Source organism: Syngnathoides biaculeatus, chromosome 16 (genome assembly GCF_019802595.1).
Source record: "Syngnathoides biaculeatus isolate LvHL_M chromosome 16, ASM1980259v1, whole genome shotgun sequence".
NCBI classification, from domain to species: domain Eukaryota; kingdom Metazoa; phylum Chordata; class Actinopteri; order Syngnathiformes; family Syngnathidae; genus Syngnathoides; species Syngnathoides biaculeatus.
In genome coordinates this window covers 13,292,188-13,314,510 of record NC_084655.1, presented here as the reverse complement: position 1 = coordinate 13,314,510, position 22,323 = coordinate 13,292,188, and the positions used below count along the sequence as shown (strand labels likewise).

Below are 22,323 nucleotides of genomic sequence, written 5' to 3'. Positions count from 1 at the left end.
CCATGTCTTGTATGGGATTTCTTTAGAATGTGCTTGTTTTTCTCTTGCTGTGGTGATTAAATGTTGAAGTGCAAACAGGGCTCACAGTAACACGGACCCTTCAGCGTCACGCACTGCAAATGCAATCAGTAATACTCATTATTGTAAATCAATTTGTATTTGATCGCAACGTTTGGCACGAGAAAACTTGAATCGTGGGATTTCAACTCGTTTGGGTTCGCTCCTTCTCTCTGAGAGATCGGGAACGAGTGCTCGTTCATAAAGAGAGAGAGAGGCAGAGAGATTTGAATTTACACACACAAGTGGCCACCGTGTGGTTTGATGGGTACTGTGTAAAAGTCTCACAAAGGACCTAAACTTGGACAGCAACTAAAACTGCGTATGCTGTGTGTAAATTACGTTGCTTCAACTCTGATGTCTATTTTGTCTCCTCTTCTCTCTCAGGATCTTCGTGGTTGGAATTGGTTTCTTCAGTCTGTGCTTTCTAATGACCTCTCTCGGGGGGCAGTTCTCAGCCAAGCAACCCTCAGATTCCCCTTTCACCACACGAGCCGAAGGTAGGCCTGCGCTTTCGTGGCAGTGGTTCATGCTGGTAATGGACACGCGACATCATGCTGAGAGCTGCGTGGGGCTTTCTTGATTGCTGCATAGCAGGCTGGCAGAACCCCTCGCTTTGTTCATCAGGGGTCCATCATGTTCATCGTCTGGCTCCTAGATGAGTTTCTATTATTTGATCTAGGCTTTGGTCTTCTTTTTGCATGAATAAGGGCTTCGATATTCACATCTTGATCAATGGATCCATCAGATGTTGTGATGCAACAAAGTTGCTCAGCGTTTTTTTTCCTCCGGTTAGATTTGTAGGGAGTTTACGTTTGCCACAACATGTGAAATCCAATCATTTCTGCGTTGGTGCCCCAAAATTTCAACAAGGTAGACCAGCATCCCCACTACTTCGTTTGAATGGGAATCAAGACGCCAACAACATTTTTTGACTCTACAGAATAAAAATGTGCTGTTCCTCTTGGGCCAGGAAAACAACAGGTTTTATTGATTAATTAAAGGTTACTTTTCAGGTTGATCTGTCAATTATTTTTTTCGTTTTAACATCTTCCACTGTTCAAAACACATCCCTGCGGATCTGTCTCTATGGATCCTGATACATTTTCCACAGACACTGTTGTAGAGAGAAACTCTTCAGAGCAGAGAGAAAGGATAAATGCTTCTTTTTTTTTATTCCATTGACAAGTTAGAGTTTATCATTTACCGTAACCTTAAAATTGTTCCCGGGAGAGAAAGCTGTTATCTTTCCAAGCACGTTGTCAGTGTTTCCACTTTGTGCCTGTGCATATAAATGGTCACAACACAAGCCATGGGGGGGTGTCACTGTTTGCTTTTGGGGCCACCTTCTCACCTTTTATCTGTGTCCGGCATGCTGTTGACATGGTGTGTCGTTCTCTGTGGCTGATATCAGCTGGCAGGAAACTTGTGAGCGATGGCCGTGTCATTGCCCATTTCTCTTGTATTGACCAAAATATTGGCAGAATCGCTTTATCCATTGAAGCTTTTGACGTAATCGAGACGGTAATGTTATCTCCGTAATCTACCTTTTGCTTTGAAGTTATTAGATCCCATTGTAGTCTTACTGAATGAGTTTTACATGGATGGGTGAATAATTGGTGCAGTGCCACTGAGTGCACTTTAAAGAGTAGTAAGAAGGGGAAACTCCAGTAATGTGCACTGGGCGCTCTTACATAAAACAATTCAAAGGTTCTTGCTCATTAATGAAGCCCTATATGCAGACTTGTAGAGGGTGGTGGGTTGGAGATGACAGGAGGGCTGTCTGATTAATTTAGCACTCACACGCTATAGTCAGCGGAAGGCTTGTTTGCCCTTTAGCTCATTAAAATCAGCCTCACTGCAAGCCACGGGACATCAGTCTAATGTAAATCCTCACACGTATGCGTATGTGCATATGTATATGCATCCATAAACATGTTAGTGAAAGTGCCTTGGTAGCACTGTACACACTTCCAGTAGCCATACAGCCTGAAGTTTTGACTCGGAACACGAATACACACAATACTACATACAGTACATGTGTTTATACAGAAAATCCCATCAAATACAAATGGGATGAAACACAGTATAGAATGGTAATCGGTGCGAAAATGTTTTTTTTTCTCCTCTAGCTTGGTTCTTCTAGATTCCTCTTTCCCTTGCTCTTTACATTATTTTTCATGACATTAAAAAAAGAATCTGCCAAATTCCAACCTTGGTTTTATTTCCCCTCATGTCCCTCAAGATTTTGTTATGGTTAAATAAAACAAAGGTTGAACTTTTTGGCCAGCCTGTAATTCTCATGCATTTGTTGGACCCAGCCGTCACGACCAAAAGAACACCATACCAACAGTGTAGCATGATCGTAGCAGCATCAAGCTTCGGGGCAGTTTTTCTTCAGTTGGAAATGGTGCTTAAGTTTAACTGTAAGGAATCGTGAACATTTTGAAACAGCAGTCAGAAGAATTTAAGGAGGAGGTGGGACTGCATCAGGGTTCTGCGCTGAGCCCTTTCCTGCTCGCGGTTGTAATGAATGGGCTGACAAACAAGTTCAGACTGGAATCCCCTTGGACCATGATGTTCGCAGATGATATTGTGCTCTCCAGTGAAAGCAGGGAGCAGGTGTAGTAACAATTAGAAAGATGGGGGTACACACTGGAAAGGAGAGGAATGAAGATTAGCTGAAGTAAAAGAGAATATATTGGTGTGAATGAGAGGGGCAGAGAAGGAAGAGTGAAGCTCCATGGAGAAGAGATAGTGAGGGTGGACGACTTCAAATTCTTGGGGTCAACAATACAGAGCAATGGTGTGTGTGGTAAGGAGGTGAAGAAACTGGCCCAAGCGGTATGGAACAGTTGGCGGAAGGTGTCTGGTGTTCTATGTGACAGAAGAGTCTCAGCTTGGATGAAGGGCAAAGTTTTTAAAACAGTGGTGAGGCCAGCCATGCTGTACGGATTAGAGATGGTGACACTGAAGAAACAACAGGAAGCAGATCTGCAGGTAGCAGAAATGAAGATGTTGAGGTTCTCGCTCAGAGTGAACAGGTTGGATAGGATTAGAAATGAGCTCATTAGAGGGACAGCCAAAGTTGGATGCTTTGGAGATAAGGTTAGAGAGAGCAGACTTTGATGGTTTGGACGTGTCCAGAGGGCAGAGGGTCAGTAAATTGGTAGAAGGGTGGTGAGGATGGAGCTGCTAGGCAAAGGGGCGAGAGGAAGACCAAAGAAAAGGTTGATGGATGTTGTGAGGGAGGACATGAGGACAGTGGGTGTTAGAGAAGATGCACGAGATAGGCTTAGAAAGAAAAAAAATGACACGCTGTGGTGACCCCTAACAGGACAAGCTGAAAGGAAAAGAAGAAGAGATCAATGTTAGTACACACCTTTCATTCTCAGGGCATTGAATCAATCACAACTGGACTGTTCCGGTTGACTTAGAGCATGTTTTGCCATGCAACGGAACTAGTGAGGACAGCACTAACTAGGCATTGTTGGTGTTGGTGGTGATGAGAAACCCAATTATTTATTCTGCAATTTGGAGGCACCTTACAAACCACAAACGTTAACATTCTTTTGGAATGCAAAACGCCAGTTGTTTAGATGCCCAGCACAGAGGCCACTGTCTGTCAACAAGTGACATCGGGCGGAAACTCCCTCATTAAAATTTCATTCAGGCTTCTGCTAAAAACAATGACAACAAAATATGTCAGGGAAAAATACTCAAACGTCAGAGATGCAGATATTTTAAATTGTTGCAGGTGTGTGCTGATCCCACCATACAGAAGTTTGAATACTATTGGTTAATTATGAACACAGCTACATCACCAGCTCTCAGGATGTGCACACTTGTGCAAGAACATGATCTGACTTATTTATTTTTACTTCCTCTTTTGAAAAGATAAACAAAATAATTGAGTTTGACAGTTTGTATGGCACACTGATGGTTGTAAAAGTTTTAGAACGGTTGATCAAGGTCTTTTTTTTTTATATCACAAAAACCTTGTATTTAGACATGTGTGTACTGACTCTATGTGTTTAGAAATCTTATTTAGTCCTGTAAAACATCTGGATTGGCTCGAGTGCCCTCTTAAACCTTAAAATGATGAGCGTCATTGAAAATGGACTGATGAACAGGTTTGACAAGAGGGCAGAATTTTGACAAACTACTCTGGGTGTAATGCGGTTCTACATTTACTGCAAGGGAGTCCAACCTGGCCCGGATGACACATGAGTGGATGAGAGCTGGAGCCACTTTTAAAATGCACGTGTTTCCCTTAATAGGTTCCCTTGAAGGTACATGCCGACTAATGATGTGAAAAAGAAGAAGGGTGGCACGGGGATACATTTTCTAGCGGGGTGGGAAGCATTAAAGACAGAGATATTTGAGCCAAGCTATCTTGAAGGCGCCAGAGGTGTACTGGCACTTTCAAATAAGCTCTTTGAAGACCACCTTCAGTATGTCCTTTTAACCAGAGTTTCTTAACGCAGCATTGCCTCAAAGGCCTGTGATACTTACCTTGGGCAAAGTACACTAAATGGCTTGGATGTTAATGGAAACCTTTTATTGCTGGCACACAAACAAAGCCATATTTCTTCAAATAGACATGGAGAGTATGGCGCACGGATTTAGAAGGTGAACTATAAATTGAATTTCCAAAACCAGGGTAATGGAAAAAAAACAAAAAGATTATGTATTTCATTTAGGTCTGTGCTTTGGGGTTGCTATTTCAGAACTTTGTTTTGTTTTTCTGGTGAAGCTATTGTTTTGTTGATTTGGACTTATACATTCGGTCATCATCATGCTGAACATGACATTCGCTCATCTCAATCAAAGGTTTCGGGCCCAAATTGACTGGCTGTGGTTTGGTGTTAGTATTGTAATGTGCAGACAGTGACAGTGACATAATATTTTGCAACATGATGGATAAATCTAATTGACTCCTGACAACTGGTCCCATTCTGTCATCTAGTGATAGGCATATATTTTTCGCAGATGTTGATGCGAATACTAAATGACTTTCTGCATCCTATACTGAATCCAGGATTGGAATCTTTCCTTGTAAAGAAATAATTCACAAATAAATCTATAAAAGAGCATTGGTGTCTGGATCAGCTAATCTTACACTCATCAAAAACACAATACGCTACAATGTGCACTTCTGAAAAAAAAAAAAAAAAAAAAAAAAAAACAATGGGTATTTGCTTGATGTTTTAGGTGACCTCAGAATGTATTCTTGGATGTACTTTGGGCATCGGATGGGATGCTTTGCACCACCTCATTTTGCCTCGGTTGCTGAAAGATTTGGTTAATCAACAATAAATTCCACACCGTTGATCTTTACTGTGCTACTTTTTAGAAAGCCTCCATTGAAGGAACAACCGCAGTGATACTTCCCTGGTACTATGTAGGTAGTTGTCCTTGTAGTATTAAAACTGCTGCACATTTGATCAGACAGATTATTTCTAAAATGTGATCATGTGAATGTAAAGAGAAGAAAACAAAATATATGTTTTCACAGGCATCGCTTGTCTTCTTTTTGTCATAACTAGGCACAACAAAAAGAAAAAAAATACAAAATGCAAGGTGCCATCCTTTGTTTATGGCCATGTTCTTTGATTCTTTATTTTGTGTGATGTCAGACTATTTTACTACCTGACACAGCTACCACCATGATATGCCCACTGGCGGTGTAGCGTACACAAAATTCTGATTCAGGCTTTAAAATTCCAAATATCTTTCCCAGCTGCACTATATCACAAGCGTAAACTGCACTCAGGTCTCCCGTGTGTCATCCTGTTTTGTTGTGTACAGCTTTGTGGCATCACCTACCACTTATTGTCTCTTCAAACCAGAGACCAATTTTTGCCATTTTGCTGCTAATGACTTGGGCTGCAGGTCTCAGTACGCGAAGTGTTGTTTCAAATTTGCACCCACACGGTGTTGATGTAAGTCGTGCTACTTGTTTAAATTGTCTCCTGAGGATACCAGTGGGAAATGAACAACTTAATTCCAATGGCTTCTGTAAATTAGCTGCAGAACACTTATTTGCAAGGATTGTCCATGCAACATGGTGACACATCGCTGCAAAAAATAATCCCACAGCTGCAAATCTAAAGTGTGATGCAAAGTAAATCTCTCAAGTCTCACAAAAAAAGACCTTTTGAACTGAATAATTTTATGTAGTCAGTGAGTGGTGATTCTGATTCAGAAAGCTCATCCTTCAAATGTTGCTCAAATGTTGTTTGGTTGAGCTGAAAGTGGGTCAGAAAGTTCACCTAAACTTTTAGTTCAGGTAACATTTGCTATTCTTGTATACTTATTTGGCATACATGCAAACTTATTATTATTATTTTTTTGCTTTGGAAACAGGAAATATCTTTATGCAAATGAACATCATATTGTCCTGGTTTGGCACAATGGGAACACTGAGAGCATTAAAGAGAATGCAACTCATATCCTCATTGTTTGCTGTGACACACTTCAGAGAAATTAATTGTGTTTTAATAGCCTCGAGTTTTATCAGCTGAGCTTTGCATATGGATGCTGGAATTTTTATTTTGTAATTTTCTTCTTTTATTTTATTTTATTTTTAAATGCAGCCCTATGGGGGCACAAACCAGTGCAATCTGTAGGCCGGTCCCAAGCCCGGATAAATGCAGAGGGTTGCGTCAGGAAGGGCATCCGGCGTAAAAACTGTGCCAAACAAATATGAGCGTTCATCTAAAGAATCCCATACCGGATCGGTCGTGGCCCGGGTTGACAACGCCCGCCCCCGGCACTGCTAACCTGCAGGGCGTCGGTGGAAATTCAGCTACTGTGGGTCGAAGACAAAGAAGAGGAGGAAACCGGATCCATCGTCAGAAGAAAAAGAGGAATGCACAGAGCCTACAATTGAGTGTAGGGACTTTGAATGTTGGGACTATGACAGGAAAAGCACAGGAGTTGGTTGACATGATGATTAGGAGAAAGGTTGATATTCTGTGCATCCAAGAGAGCAGGTGGAAAGGTAGTAAGGCTAGAAGTTTGGGAGCAGGGTTTAAATTATTCTACCACGGAGTAGATGGGAAGAGAAATGGAGTAGGGGTTATTTTAAAGGAAGAGCTGGCTAAGAATGTCTTGGAGGTGAAAAGAGTATCAGATCGAGTGATGAGACTAAAATTTGAAATTGAGGGTGTTATGTATAATGTGGTTAGCGGCTATGCACCACAGGTAGGATGTGACCTAGAGTTGAAAGAGAAATTCTGGAAGGAACTAGATGAAGTAGTTCTGAGCATCCCAGACAGCGAGAGAGTTGTGATTGGTGCAGATTGTAATGGACATATTGGTAAAGGAAACAGGGGCGATGAAGAAGTGATGGGTAAGTACGGCATCCAGGAAAGGAACTTTGAAGGGCAGATGGTGGTGGACTTTGCAAAAAGGATGGAGATGGCTGTAGTGAACACTTATTTCCAGAAGAGGGAGGAACATATAGTGACCTACAAGAGCGGAGGTAGAACCACGCAGGTAGATTATATTTTGTGCAGACGATGTAATCTGAAGGAGGTTACTGACTGTAAAGTAGTGGTAGGGGAGAGTGTAGCTCGACAGCATAGGATGGTAGTATGTAGGATGATTCTGGTGGTGGGTAGGAAGATTAAGAAGACAAAGGTAGAGCAGAGAACCATGTGGTGGAAGCTGAGAAAGGAAGAATGTTGTGCGACCTTCCGGAAAGAGGTGAGACAGGCTCTCGATGGACAACCGAAGCTCGCGGAAGACTGGACGACGACAGCCAAGGTGATCAGAGAGACAGGCAGGAGAGTACTTGGTGTGTCATCTGGTAGGAAAGGGGAGAAGGAGACTTGGTGGTGGAACCCCAAAATACAGGGAGTCATACAAGGAAAGAGATTAGCGAAGAAGAAGTGGGATACTGAGAGGACAAAGGAGAGGCAAAAGGAGTACATCGAGATGCGACGTAGGTCAAAGGTAGAGGTGGCAAAGGCTAAACAAGAGGCATATGAAGACATGTACACCAGGTTGGACACGAAAGAAGGAGAAAAGGATCTCTACAGGTTGGCCAGACAGAGGGATAGAGATGGGAAGGATGTGCAGCAGGTCAGGGTGATTAAGGATAGAGATGGAAATGTGTTGACTGGTACCGGTAGTGTGCTAAATAGATGGAAAAAATACTTTGAGAAGTTGATGAATGAAGAAAATGAGAGAGAAGGAAGAGTTGAAGAGGCAAGAGTGAAGGACCAGGAAGTGGAAATGATTACTAAGGGGGAAGTCAGAAAGGCACTACAAAGGATGAAAAATGGAAAGGCAGTTGGTCCTGATGACATACCGGTAGAGGTATGGAAGCAATTTGGAGAGATGGCTGTGGAGTTTTTGACCAACTTATTCAACAGAATACTAGCGGGCGAAAAGATGCCTGAAGAATGGAGGAAGAGTGTTCTAGTTCCCATCTTTAAGAACAAAGGGGATGTTCAGAGCTGTGGGAACTATAGAGGAATAAAGTTGATGAGCCACACACTGAAGTTATGGGAAAGAGTAGTGGAGGCTAGACTCAGGACAGAAGTAAGTATCTGCGAGCAACAGTATGGTTTCATGCCTAGAAAGAGTACCACAGATGCATTATTTGCCTTGAGGATGCTCGTGGAAAAATACAGAGAAGGTCAGAAGGAGCTACATTGTGTCTTTGTGGATCTAGAGAAAGCCTATGACAGAGTACCAAGAGAGGAACTGTGGTACTGCATGCGTAAGTCTGGTGTGGCAGAGAAGTATGTTAAAATAGTACAGGACATGTATGATGGCAGCAGAACAATGTTGAGGTGTGCCTTAGGTGTGACAGAGGAATTTAAGGTGGAGGTGGGACTGCATCAGGGATCAGCTCTGAGCCCCTTCCTGTTTGCAGTGGTAATGGATAGGCTGACAGATGAGGTTAGACTGGAATCCCCTTGGACCATGATGTTCGCAGATGATATTGTCATATGCAGTGAAAGCAGGGAGCACGCAGAGGAACAATTGGAAAGATGGAGACATGCACTGGAAAGGAGAGGAATGAAGATTAGCCGAAGTAAAACAGAATATATGTGCGTGAATGAGAAAAGTAGAGGGGGAAGAGTGAGGCTACAGGGAGAAGAGATAGCGAGGGTGGACGACTTCAAATACTTGGGGTCAACAATACAGAGCAATGGAGAGTGTGGTCAGGAAGTGAAGAAACGGGTCCAAGCAGGTTGGAACAGCTGGCGAAAGGTGTCTGGTGTGTTATGTGACAGAAGAGTGTCTGCTAGGATGAAGGGCAAAGTTTACAAAACAGTGGTGAGGCCGGCCATGATGTACGGATTAGAGACGGTGGCACTGAAGAAACAACAGGAAGATGAACTGGAGGTGGCAGAAATGAAGATGTTGAGGTTCTCGCTCGGAGTGAGCAGGTTGGATAGGATTAGAAATGAGCTCATTCGAGGGACAGCCAAAGCTGGATGTTTTGGAGACAAGATTCGAGAGAGCAGACTTCGATGGTTTGGACATGTTCAGAGGCGAGAGACTGAGTATATTGGTAGAAGGATGCTGAGGATGGAGCTCCCAGGCAAAAGAGCGAGAGGAAGACCAAAGAGAAGGTTTATGGATGTGGTGAGGGAAGACATGAGGGCAGTTGGGGTTAGAGAGGAAGATGCAGGAGATAGGCTAAGATGGCAAAAGATGACACGCTGTGGCGACCCCTAACGGGACAAGCCGAAAGGAAAAGAAGAAGAAGAATTTTATTTTATTTTTAAATAAAAATGAATCTTATTGAAACCACCAAGTGACAATGTGATTTGATTTCCGGTGTGGAAAAATAAATAATAACAAATAAATCATAACATAGCAAAAGTGCCGCCTCGCATATGCAGACAACAGCAGCTTTTGACTCGAGCTATTTAAATAGCAGAGCTGGTTTCCATGTTCAGAGAGAATAAGAGTGTGGAGTTGCACAGAGAATAAAATTAGGGGCAATCGTTCACTGCTCTGAGAGCCTTTAGATCTCAATCGGCCTTCTCTTTAATGAATCTTTAAATTAGGATTGAATGCACAGGAAGAGGAGATAGGTTTGTGTGTGTACTCAGAGGTGAGGAGTGTTCCCAAATATAGAACTCAAGTAAGAATGCTGCCCTTAATGTATATACTTGAGTAACAGTAAAAATGATGCTTCAGTAAAACTTCTCTGACCAGTCAAATTTTTGCCTAAATGAGCTTGAGTAAGTGTAATGCTGAATGAAGTGCAGTCCTATCAACCACTGTTTTCTTGTGAGATGATGACCATGAAAGTGAGCTCATCTAGCGAGACGGTATCTTTCAAAAACGGGCTTTTTGTATAAACAAGACGGAAACCCTGAAAATGTTCAATTTCGATTGTATCTGGCGTTAGCAACTGAAAATGTAGCTGTGTAAACAGCACATTTTGTAATGTAACCGTAGAGGTTCTCAAATGGTGAGGCTTCCTTTAAACTTTAAGCAACTCAGTTTATACATTTTAAATGCCAAATATACAATGTTATGTCATCTATCCTACAGAAGTTATTGCTGGAATAAGTTCATATTGTTCCTTGATGGTGTGACAAGCTAGTAGCAAATTGTGGTACACATCAATTTTTTTATGTATATATATATATATATATATATATATATAACCTCATGCTAAATGTTTCATCTCATATAATTTTGTTATATTGATAAAGCAAACCAAAAGCTAAATTTCTATTACACGATATATGTACCATTACTACAATGCATTACAGTATTACACCACTGAAAAATCTAACTACAGTGATGAATGAACAACTAAAATTGTGAAATTAACACCTCTCTAGCAGTACTAACCCAAACCATGCAGAAAAACCTTTGTAAAGACAAAGTATTTTTAATTTCTCTCATATTTAGCAAGTGGTCAGTATGTTGTGGCTGGTCGGTGTTTATAACATTTATATCCAAATTTCAAATTACGCTATGACGTTACCTTGCTAGCCGTCTGATCTCAGAGCACAAAGCAGGCTGCAGTGCAAATGGTGCTCCAATCCAGGAAGTTGTTCAATATTGATGGAGTCGTTAGAGGAGATTAGCTGCTGCTATTTAAAGTCGTTAACGGCAGATGAGGAATCGCACAGTGTAGGCTCCACATTGGCATTAAAAAAAGTTACGCAGTGTGATTTTAGTAAGGAACACAATGGAAGTTGGAGTGAATGATGGCCTCATGAATACTTGATTGGAAACATATGCTATATAAGTTACTGTTCTAAAAACGTAACGTGGACAAAGGGTGTTGAGTCTCAGTATTGGTGATTTATGAGACGTATTATCGTGAAGAATTGTCAGTTCTCCTTCCTCGCCCAGAGGCTTTTAGATTTACTGCAGCGCTGCAGCTCAGAGAGCAACTTAGGGCAAATATCTGGAATCCTTCTCAGGCAGCTCCAATCTCCCGTTTAAAGTTGGAGGCACTATTCTCAGATATAATTGTGTACTGCATGGTAGAAGATGTTGGAAGCCTCCTACAATCAGTACAATTTGGGGCAGAGAGTATATTCTATTTTACTTTACAGCACTTGGGTCCTATTTAAGATCTCGTCTTTTTTCCTGTTTGGCTTCGTTCTTTCTACTTAAGCGATTGTTCAAACTGCTGCTGCTACAAAGCTGTCTGTGTGGGAAATCATCTGTCTTTGGAAGTGAAAAATTATTGTCAAACTGTTGAATTATTGAAAGGAGGCTTTCGCTCGGCCTATTTGACTGCATATATCCCGGCAATGATTGAAAGTGTGAGGAAAAGGAGAAAGAAATATTTACAGTCACTCCAAAACACTATTCGCTTCTCAGCTGAAAATCTCCTGCAATTTCATGTAAGACCTTTAAACTGAGTTGAGCGTGTTTTTTTAAAAAAAAAAAAAATATATATATATATATACGGTACTCTTTTCTTTTTGTTGCTGCACTGCACACCAAGGGTAGAAAAATATTTTCTTGTGGTGCTTTTTCTGTTTGCTTGTCTGTTTTTCTGTTCTGTTTGCTTTTTCTTTTGTACAACTGGTAATTAATGTATGTATATTTTATTGTGCTTTTCAGCTTTCATGGAACCACTCCAATTCTTTTAATTTCTGATGGCATACACTGTGGTCACGTGCTGCATCTAATTGTAATTTCTTTGCTGCAAGGATCCTCGGCTGCTTGACTACTGACGCTATTGTGCGCTAATTAGTGTTTAGAGCTTAGTTTGATCCAAAACCAGTGCGGGATGAGGACCTCAACATGTAGCGATGCAGTCTTTTGACATTACTGCCTGCCGCTGTAGGCCAGTTAATTGACAAGGTGTTTGCTAACAGCACGAGACCACCACTCGGGTCATTAATTATTTGAGTCGAGCAAGAAAACAAAACCAATACTGTCAGAATAAATTGCTGATTCTGCCTTTTCACCCCCGTCTGCTGGAACACAGGCTCCTGGTGAGCTGCTGATTTAATAATGAAGGACAGTCAGGGAACCAAAAAAAACTACAGTGTATTATTTAAAATAGAGTAATGATAGAAATAATAGATTGACCTTGGCGTGCTTTAGTTGCAGTAATCAGTAAATCAATTTAATTTAAATCAATAGCATGCATTTCATTTTGTTGGTACTGCTTATTTTCAACTACTACTGGACTTTTAGTGAAACTGTGATTAAACCTAAATTCCTGACTTTGCTCCATTTTCGTCCCGCTTCTGACCTGTTTTTTCAACTTTTTTTTCTTCCCTTTTCAGTATTTGGGGGTCAAGAATCCCGCGGTGTGCTCAGGAAAATCAGCGACATGCTGGAAGTCATTATGAAGCGGATGGACACCCTGTCTAGACTGGGTAACACCACCGAAACCCACAAGTTGGATGAGCTCGCCTCTGTCCTCGACAGGTACGCCAAGCGTATCTCCTTTATCGTTGAGTCCCAGCTGTACAAGCGTTGTACTCGTCTTGCAGGACACAATATTTTGACTTGTGTGGCAGCTTTTTAAGAAGCAACTTCAGCTATCGGGTGATGACAGTTGATTCTGTAGGGAAATTATGAGGAGTCAATGTCCTTCTAGCCTACTATACAGTTAGACATTCCTGTTAATTCTACCGCTATTTACCACATATTTTACAGTAAAATACTAAGAAGTGTTTTTATAGGTGTTAACAGTGTTCACCTTGAAAAAGTGACGGTAATATAAGGGTGACCTGGTGTACTTGTGCAAGATCCTCCTGTAACCCCCTACCACCACCACAAACATTCACCCATCCATTTTCTTCGCTGCTTATTCTCACAAGGATTGTGGGAGTACTCAAGCCTATCCCAACTATCAATGGGTAGGAGGCAGGGTACATCCTGAACTGGTTGCCAGCCAATTGCAGGGCACATGAAGACAATCAGTCACACGCACAATCACACCTAGGGGCAATTTAGTGTCCAATTAATGTCGCATGTTTTTGGGATGTGAGAGGAAACCGGAGTGCCCGGAGGGAACTCACGGAGGCACGGGCAGAACATGCAAACTCCATATAGGCGTGTCCGGGTTTGAACCTGGGACCTGAGAACTGTGAGGACAACACTTTCCAGCTGATCCACCATGACGCCTCCACCACAAACAATAGAAGCAATAACTCGACACTATTTTCCATAATTTACTGCAATTCAAGTTGAGAATAAAACTCTTAAAACCCGATGAGGTGTCTAACCGTGTACTCATGCAATTTGTGTGTGAAGTAATTAAATGTCTTCAGGTGAACCATCTGTAGCAAAATCAAATACAGTACATCTATTATGATCTCAAGAAATGACATTCGACTTTTGTATCTACATTGATGGCATTTCTATGACAGAATAATAGCTTAGCTTGAAACTTATCAATTTCAACTATTTTGCATGTAAACTGAGACAAGGTCATTATTTCTGTCAGTATACTTTTTTGACATTTTTCTTTTTTGGTGCTACGCTATGAGATTTTAATAATTATCCTTTATTTCACACAATAAAGGAAAAGAAACATCACATTCAATCATCTATAGCTTAATAACATTACCTGGTCATTTTTTTGAGAAAACGTATGGATCATTTTTTTTAACTGTAAATGAAAAATGTACAGTTTTCTACTGACATTTCCTACTAAATGATACCAGTTCTTCAGATTAAAAAAAAGTAACTTTAACTCTGCATAATTTGTGAACACAAAACAGTCCAAGACAACGATAAGAGCATTGGTCTTTTAATGACTTGCTCCAGCTGCCAACCCGTATGTGAGTGTGGTTGCCACAGCAACAGACCTCTCACACTCGAATCTACTCATGGTTTTGAGTAATGGAGGCTGCCCCTCTTTGTGTACCGTCCATTTCCATCGCTACTCCACCTGGATAATAACTATTGATTTTTACACGTACTTTTGCTTTCTTACATTTTCTTACATTCTTGCACAGAATCGTCAAATCACATCCTATTGGAAGTATACGGAACTTTAATAATACATATGTAATACTCTCTCAGGTAACAAAAGCAAAGGCTTCAATACAGTTTTAGATTTTCCAGGTTACCTGATATCTTTTTTTAAATTTTTCATTTTTCCTGAAGCCCACAGGAAAACATTTGATTCTAAATTCTGACTCTCATATAGCAACAGAGATGTCACTGAACAACGGCCCACAAAGTACTCATAACTACATTTTTACAATAAGGAATGTTAATCCACTGCATTTGCCATGGAACCAGAACAGTTTGCTTAATGTTATCGTGTTTACCAAATTTCTTGCAGTATGTGGCCACAAACTAGACTCCCGAATTCTGGACAAAAAACATTTTGGATTACATTCAACAGATTTCAAATTTTTTAATATGAATTAGTAAAATATAACCCGATGCATTATTCGCACCATTAATCTTACAATCATAACACGAAGAAATGCTGTACTTGATCGGTGTTTTTTAAACTAAGGAATTAAGACAAAACTGGGACTTTTGTCCTTAGTGTGCAAACTAAAAGATGCAACAAATTATGACTGGAACAATGGACAAAGAACACTGATATCTTTGCATTCGTCACAGTTCTGGCAGCTGCAGTATGTTATATTTATATGATATTACTACAGTTATAACTACTATTATTATCATAGTATATTAAAAAAAATCTACTCTTGTATTCCAAAATAAAATGCATTAAATAAAATCACGGTGATCATACATTGTTTTCACCAAAGTGTTCTGGTACAAATAATAATTTTCCATTTTGACAATTATGCAGTGCATGACAAAGAACACATTCACTCCCATTCACGCAGTGTCCTTGAACGCACCTTGCCCACTCACCCAGCTGCCACTTTTCTTCCTAGTGTCACTCTGGAGAGCGAAATAGGACATGCAGTAGACGTACATTCTTTCTACAAGCATGTCCGAACAGGTCCAGGTGCTGGTCACTTCATATTATATTAATATTACAGAGCCTACGATGCGACAAATGTGCACAAGTACATCACAATGACGATGCTCAAACAAAATATTTTCAAATAAACATTTAATTGGCCCCTTTCACACTAAACGGTAAATGTTACTGTGGCAAAGGCCCCCAATTTGGTGCTTCTAATTTTGTGGATGATTATAATGCCAACCTCCATTTAATCTGACGAAACTGGTGACCCCAGAGATGCAGCCGTTGTACTGTTGCACTCCGTCGCTTTCACTGTGCATGTGTGTACATTGTTCCTGTCGTGCTTGTGTCCCCGCATGAATGGCATTTCATTTTTTTGTTATCTGATAAACAAGAACATTTTCCTGTCACGTCTTCCTGGAATTGTGGGGAAAAAATAGGGGTTGATGCAAGGTTAGGATATACTATGCTTATGTAAATAAGCTCATCGCCCACAGAACCCAATAGAACCACCGTTCCATTACTTTGAAGAGATTTTCAGAGGGAGGCAAAGCAAAAGAGCTCATTAAAAAGAACTCTTTTCAAGGAGAAGAGCCGTGTTTAGACAATTTTGCATGTAGCATGTGAGAAAGTGGGAATACGGTCCATATCTGACAGGAGGGAGCACGGGCAATTCACCTCTTGTATTGTGACAAATTCTCTCCCAAAATCTTTTCTATAAGCAAAACGAGAATGTGAGTCAACCATTCCAATGAAACAAAAATACAGTGTACATAATTTAATTTCAAACGATGTAAAACATTTATTATGGTACAACAGTGTAGATTATTTATTGGTTATTCTTTTCAGAATATACCCACTTCTTTACCCACGCTGTATGTCTTTGAGTACAATGCGCCGTATGAATCATTCAAGTGCATATATTTTATTACAAATTGTATGTGTGGGTGAAAAGTTTTGCGGTATTTATTTATCGCTTTAATACTCCCACTTTTTCACCAGTTAAAAATGTAAGAGCACATTTTACATCTAGGCCAAGATGCACAGAAGGTAGTTCTGCTTTTTTGTATTTTTTTGACAAAGTATTTGCTAATTAAAACGCCCGACAAATTAGTTTTAAGTATTATGAATTCGAGAATTATGCACGTCTTTTGTGATCCCCACTTTTGTAATGCAAATAAATGCTCTATAATCATCTCGGCTCATGTATCTAACAAGGCATCTTAGAATCTGGATCTCTGGGCCAAATGAAAACAAAATCATTGAATTTATGCAATTCATGCATTATACTGTACACAACAATACAGGATTTTTTAAAATGTGCTGCAGGCAGCAAGCTTTTTTTATTATTTTTTTTTACAACAATGCACTAAGATCAATGTGTATTTCATTCATCCATCCATCCATTTTCCCTGCTGCTTATCCTCACAAGGGTCATGGAGTGCTGGAATCAATCGCAGCTGTCATTGGGCAGGAGGTGGGGTACACCCTGAACTGGTTGCCAGCCAATAGCAGGCCAGACAGAGACATACAACAGTCACACTCACAATCACACCTAATGGCAATTTAGAGTCTCCAATCAAGAGATGTTTTTGGGATGTGGGAGGAAACCGGAGTGGCAGGAGGAAACCCACGCAGGCACGGGAAGAAGACGCAAGCTCCACAGAGGCAGGGCCGGGATTTGAACACCAGTGTCATGAGCAAGGCCGGACCACTGCCAAGATGGGGCGCCCTGGCCACCATCTGGGCAGTGACACCTCTGGTACTCGTCACATCTCTTGAGCATTGGCACTCTAATTGATCATGTATTTAAGTTTGGAGGTTTGCCAGTTCGTTGCCTCGTGTCAGTGTGTTGAGTTCACTGCCAGTTGGATTCGCCAACACAGAGAGTCAGTGTAGTGTTGAGCTATCCTCGTCACAGGGATTCTGTGCCCTTTTGTTAATCACATCCTGTTATGCCCATTAGTTTGCCCCATAGTCATCGGCTTGCTTTACGTCTTTTGGATCCTGCCTAGCCTCGTGTATCTGTACCTCTTCCTTGTTTTGACTTGCTTTTTGGAATCGACCAGTTTTCTAAATAAAACCACGCCTAACATCATGCCCTTGTTTTGGAGTCCTGCATTTGGGTCGGCCGCCGCACCGTTGGTTTGTGATTCCCACTTCCTCAGAACTGTGAGGCCAAAGCTATACAGCAGCGCTATCATGTTGCCCCATATTTCATTCATTATGTTGAAAAAGATCAGGATGAAGCCTGATGTATTTAGAGCAGGATGTATTATTATTATTATTTGCTTGGAATATTATATGTGCGCATGTGTGTGTGTGTGTCAGAATTCAGCCAATGGGTCTGGTGGAGCGGATCCAGGCCATAGCCCAGAACATGTCGGACATGGCAGGGAGGGTGGAGCAGATTCTCCAGCGCACCATTGCAAGCAAAAGAAGTGAGATTGAAACCCGAACACACACACACACACACACACACCACACACACACACACACACACACACACACACACACACACATGCACACGCAAACACGCGTACGCATACTCATACACAGACCTGTCCTGCTCTCTCCCACACCTTGAGAATGTCAAGTACAGCTGTAGCCCTTCAGATGTCTCCCACCCAAGCATTTCAAATCCGTGCAATTTCAAAAAACACTTTCCTCTCTGCCTGCACAAGCCAAACTGTCAAGTCTGAATGTTCTTGGATGCACAATTTATGAGTAACTTGCACTTGCTGGTTGAGCTCACAGAACATGACAGGCATTATTTACGACACGATGCCCATTCAAATCGTGAACCCTTCATTTATGACCTGTTTGGAAGCACTCCGATGATCCACACAACACATTCTCCGTCCGGCCTTACAGCGCTACTTTGCTGAAGCAGGATATTTAAATCATAATGATGAATGACCGTGACGCTAGCTATTGGGATGCGGCTCTGTCAGCGTTTTCATTAGCTGTGACTTTCAATTTCTGCATCGGACGGAAAGCAAAATCTGATTTTAATCCACGTTGCTCTTTGGGATGACGGTCCAACATGTTGTGTCATTAACGTGTCATACTGTCTGATACCATTTAAATGAGCTTGAGTTAAATGCGGCGCCACGCAAATTTTCTTTTCAAGTCATGCCGCTGTCATGCTAATAAGACCTTGTGACTGATGAGGTGCAGCATGGGGGAGAAGCTGCGACTTCTCCCCTAATTGGGCTCACTAGTTCTCGGTCTTTGAGGGGAATGATGGATGGAGAAGGAAGGAGGTGCGGAGAGATAAAGATAGAGTGCATTAAGTGAAAAGGGAACGAAAAAAAAGGAGGACGCTGGAAAAGCGGCTAAGGGATAATAAAAGGTGACATGGTCATTAAGCACAGGAGCCATGTAAAGGCCAATAACTTTCATGAGCTTGGTAGGGACTCATATTACCTAATTTGTCGTTAATGAAAAAGAAGATGAAATACAATCATAGGCTAAAATATTACTTACACAAAATTGTGCCATATCAAAACATTAATTGACACCATTAATAAAATATTTATTCACTGTACATGCAACAATTTAAGTACAGCAACATTTAACAGAATTCATTTTCTCAATACAATTTAAGCGTGCACATACAGTGAAGAAAATAAGTATTTGAACACCCTGCTATACTGCAAGTTCTCCCACTTAGAAATCATGGAGGGGTCTGAAATTTTCATCGTAGGTGCATGTCCACTGTGAGAGATAATCTAAGAAGAAAAATCCAGAAATCAAAATGTATGATTTTTTTAATGATTTATTTGTATGATTACAGCTGCAAATAAGTATTTGAACACCTGAGAAAACCAATGTTAACATTTGGTACAGTAGCCTTCGTTTGCAATTATAAGGGTCAAATGTTTCCTGTAGTTGTTCATCAGGTCTGCACACACCACAGGAGGGATTTTGGCCCACTCCTCCACACAGATCTTTTCTAGATCAGACAGTTTTCTGGGCTGTCACTGAGAAACACGGCGTTTCAGCTCCCTCCAAAGATTTTCAATTGGGTTTAGCTCAGGAGACTGGCAAGGCCATGCCCAAACACTGAAATGCTTCTTACGGGGCCACTCCTTGCTTTTCTAGATTTTTCTTTTTAGATTATCTCTCACAGTGGACATGCACCTACGCTGAAAATTTCAGACCCCTCCATGATTTCTAAGTGGCAGAACTTGCAATATAGCAGAGTGTTCAAATATTCTTCACTGTATAGAAATGTTTAGCAACTCTTCTAACACAAATGAGATGGGGTTATTTAGGCCATTTATAGAGAAATGGTTTTTTTTTTAACAATAAATGCCATAAAGGTATACAGTTGAATCCAGGCAGTTGGCGGCTAGCCCGTTGGGGAAGCTAAATAGAGAAAGAGGTCTACAGCTTCATTCAAAGCTCTTTCTTGTCAAACAGAACTCAAAGCGCGTGACACCTGTCACAAAAGATCCAAAAAGTCACAGAAAGTTGGACGATAACACCTGTGGCTGACAGCTAGGAACGAGACAAAAAAAACCCCAGTCAAATCGCTTACGAGAAAAATACAATTTCTTTTAAAGTCATTCCTATAACTACTGATGTTCAACTGGCAATAGAATGAAAAAACTGTAACACAGAACAAAAAAGTGTCGCAGTCTTTCTGCTTTGATTGTGAGCCACTGTCATTGACATTAAAGCGTCAAATATTCTTCTTTGTCTCGTTCTTTTCTTAACACAGTACTTTCAGATAAAAGTGTCACAAAAAGCGAAAGGAAAAAGCAAAACACATTTAAATCCTTTGACGCTGGCTGAAATGAGGCCTAGACAGATGTGTGTGTGTATAAGCTCTGATAACCACTCGCTTTTCTTGTCTCTAGTTAAGGAAGGAGCCTTCGGACAGTGTGACATTTCTAAAGACCCTCGTTATCCAGACTGCCCCAGCAAGATGGATGTAAGTCTGCCTTGGATACTAGATTCCAAAACTATTTTTCACACAGAAAAACACATTTATTGTCCTGGCCGTCTCGGCGCAGCAGAGATTGAGTGTACTGTAATACGAACTGAGAGCGACACTCCTCGCGGAGTTCTGGGTTGTCAAGATGAGCACATTTCAAGTGGCAAAGGGGCAGCATGTAGCCTGTGGGTGGAGCTACTGATTGCAGCTCTTGTTGTACAGACATATATATACATATATATATATATATATATATATATATATATATATATATATATATATATATATATATATATATTCGACAAAAGTCAAAATGCTATTTGCACAATGACATAAGGGAGCCCCGACCAATGTATTTTTCAAGTTCATGCCTTCTTTTGCATCTCGCAATACCACCTTTATCCTCGAGGGGTGATAATGAGCATCTTGAACCATTCTCTAAAAGTGAGACATTTTCTACAATGCACTTCCACGTAAATTTCTAGTGATGCAAAACCATTATAACTATGTTGACACTGAAAGCCCGCATGTAACAAAGATGCACAGATTCTGAAACTGCAGGGAAATAACTCATCAGTGCAATGACAGCCCTGAAGTATGTAATAACACAAATAATTAATAAAAAGAAACCACATTACTCCAGTGGACACTGTAAGTAATTTTTTTTTTCTATTTGATGACCGACTGGCATATTTAAATCATATCTAATCCAGGGGATGGGGGGGGGGGTATCATACCAGCACCGGGTGTGACTAAGGAGTGAATAAATAATTTCTTGAAATTCTAATCTGTGTTTGGGTGTCAAGAAACGTGCTATATATGTGTGATGCGTGATTATTATTCTAGATGACCATTACGAACCCTGCTAAAAATTTTCTACAGAACATTTCTAAAGAATTTCTAAAGAACTAGAGAACTTTAGGACCCAAGTTTATAGAAATTCTATAGAAAATCTCAGCCAAAGTTCTATCGAACAAATTGTTCTGTACAAATTCTATAGAATTCTATAGAATTTCTATAGAACATTTTTAGCAGGGAGGGAACACTGTATTTCAATGACGTCAAGCTCGCCTTGACGCCGTATATCGGATCTTTCCATTTTGGCTCCAATTACGTAGGAAAACCTGACTGTGTGTCGTTCTTTTTTCCATCTCAAACCTTGTGACAGTTTTCAATCAAAAAGACTGTTTGACATTTGAGTCTTGAAATACGGTTGTGCGTGTGTGTTCCAGTGGATGCGTGCCCGTTGGACCTCTGACCCGTGCTACGCTTTTTATGGCGTTGATGGCTCGGATTGCTCCTTTCTCATCTATCTGAGTGAGGTGGAGTGGTTCTGTCCTCCTTTAGCCTGGAGGAATCAGACTGCAACGCCCACCTTGAAGCCTCAACCTCGGAAACAAGTAGGACACAAAGGACTGCTATTGGTTATAAAGGGATCAAACTTATTACCCCTGCAAAAATCTTTGTCTTGGAAGGCATAAATTTTCGGGAGCAAGGCTGCCAATGTGAGAGCTGTCAGGGGCAAATATTTCAAAATGACAAGCAAAATTAAGTAGAGCAGAATACTAAACATCAAGAGGGTCTCCTACCTTTGTAGATTTGGTCCTGTGCCTGTTTCTGCAGCGTGCATTTAACTTATTGGGGTGAAACTGAGCATTTATCACTTCTTAAATCAATCCATACTTTTAATTTATGAAGACTAACATCCTGACATGTTGAATATGCAACACGGCATCCTTCCACAAAGCACTACCTGTCATTCCCTTGGTGTTTCTACACCCTTCGGTCATTCAATCGCCGTTTTCGCCATTACCAAATGATGCATTTCATGCGCAATGATTATTAAAGCTCGAATTCCCCTTGCATGAAGGGTCCTCTCAAAAGCATTGTGTCGCCTCCACTATGAATTCTGATGTGGAGTCAGTCTCCAGCCCTCCTTTTTGCACGCTACTGT

At 40.9% G+C, this 22,323-nt stretch overlaps 1 protein-coding gene across 1 annotated transcript in view; it reads left to right on the top strand.

Moving 5' to 3' along the window:
* Positions 1-22,323, top strand: part of LOC133515002 (alpha-1,6-mannosylglycoprotein 6-beta-N-acetylglucosaminyltransferase B-like) — a 51,458-nt gene that overhangs the window by 1,866 nt on the left and 27,269 nt on the right. The window contains exons 2-6 of the mRNA XM_061847189.1: positions 445-557; positions 12,801-12,945; positions 17,756-17,865; positions 20,293-20,366; positions 21,602-21,769. Of these exons, the coding sequence (XP_061703173.1) occupies positions 445-557; positions 12,801-12,945; positions 17,756-17,865; positions 20,293-20,366; positions 21,602-21,769 (610 nt within the window). The remainder of the gene's footprint in view (positions 1-444; positions 558-12,800; positions 12,946-17,755; positions 17,866-20,292; positions 20,367-21,601; positions 21,770-22,323) is intronic.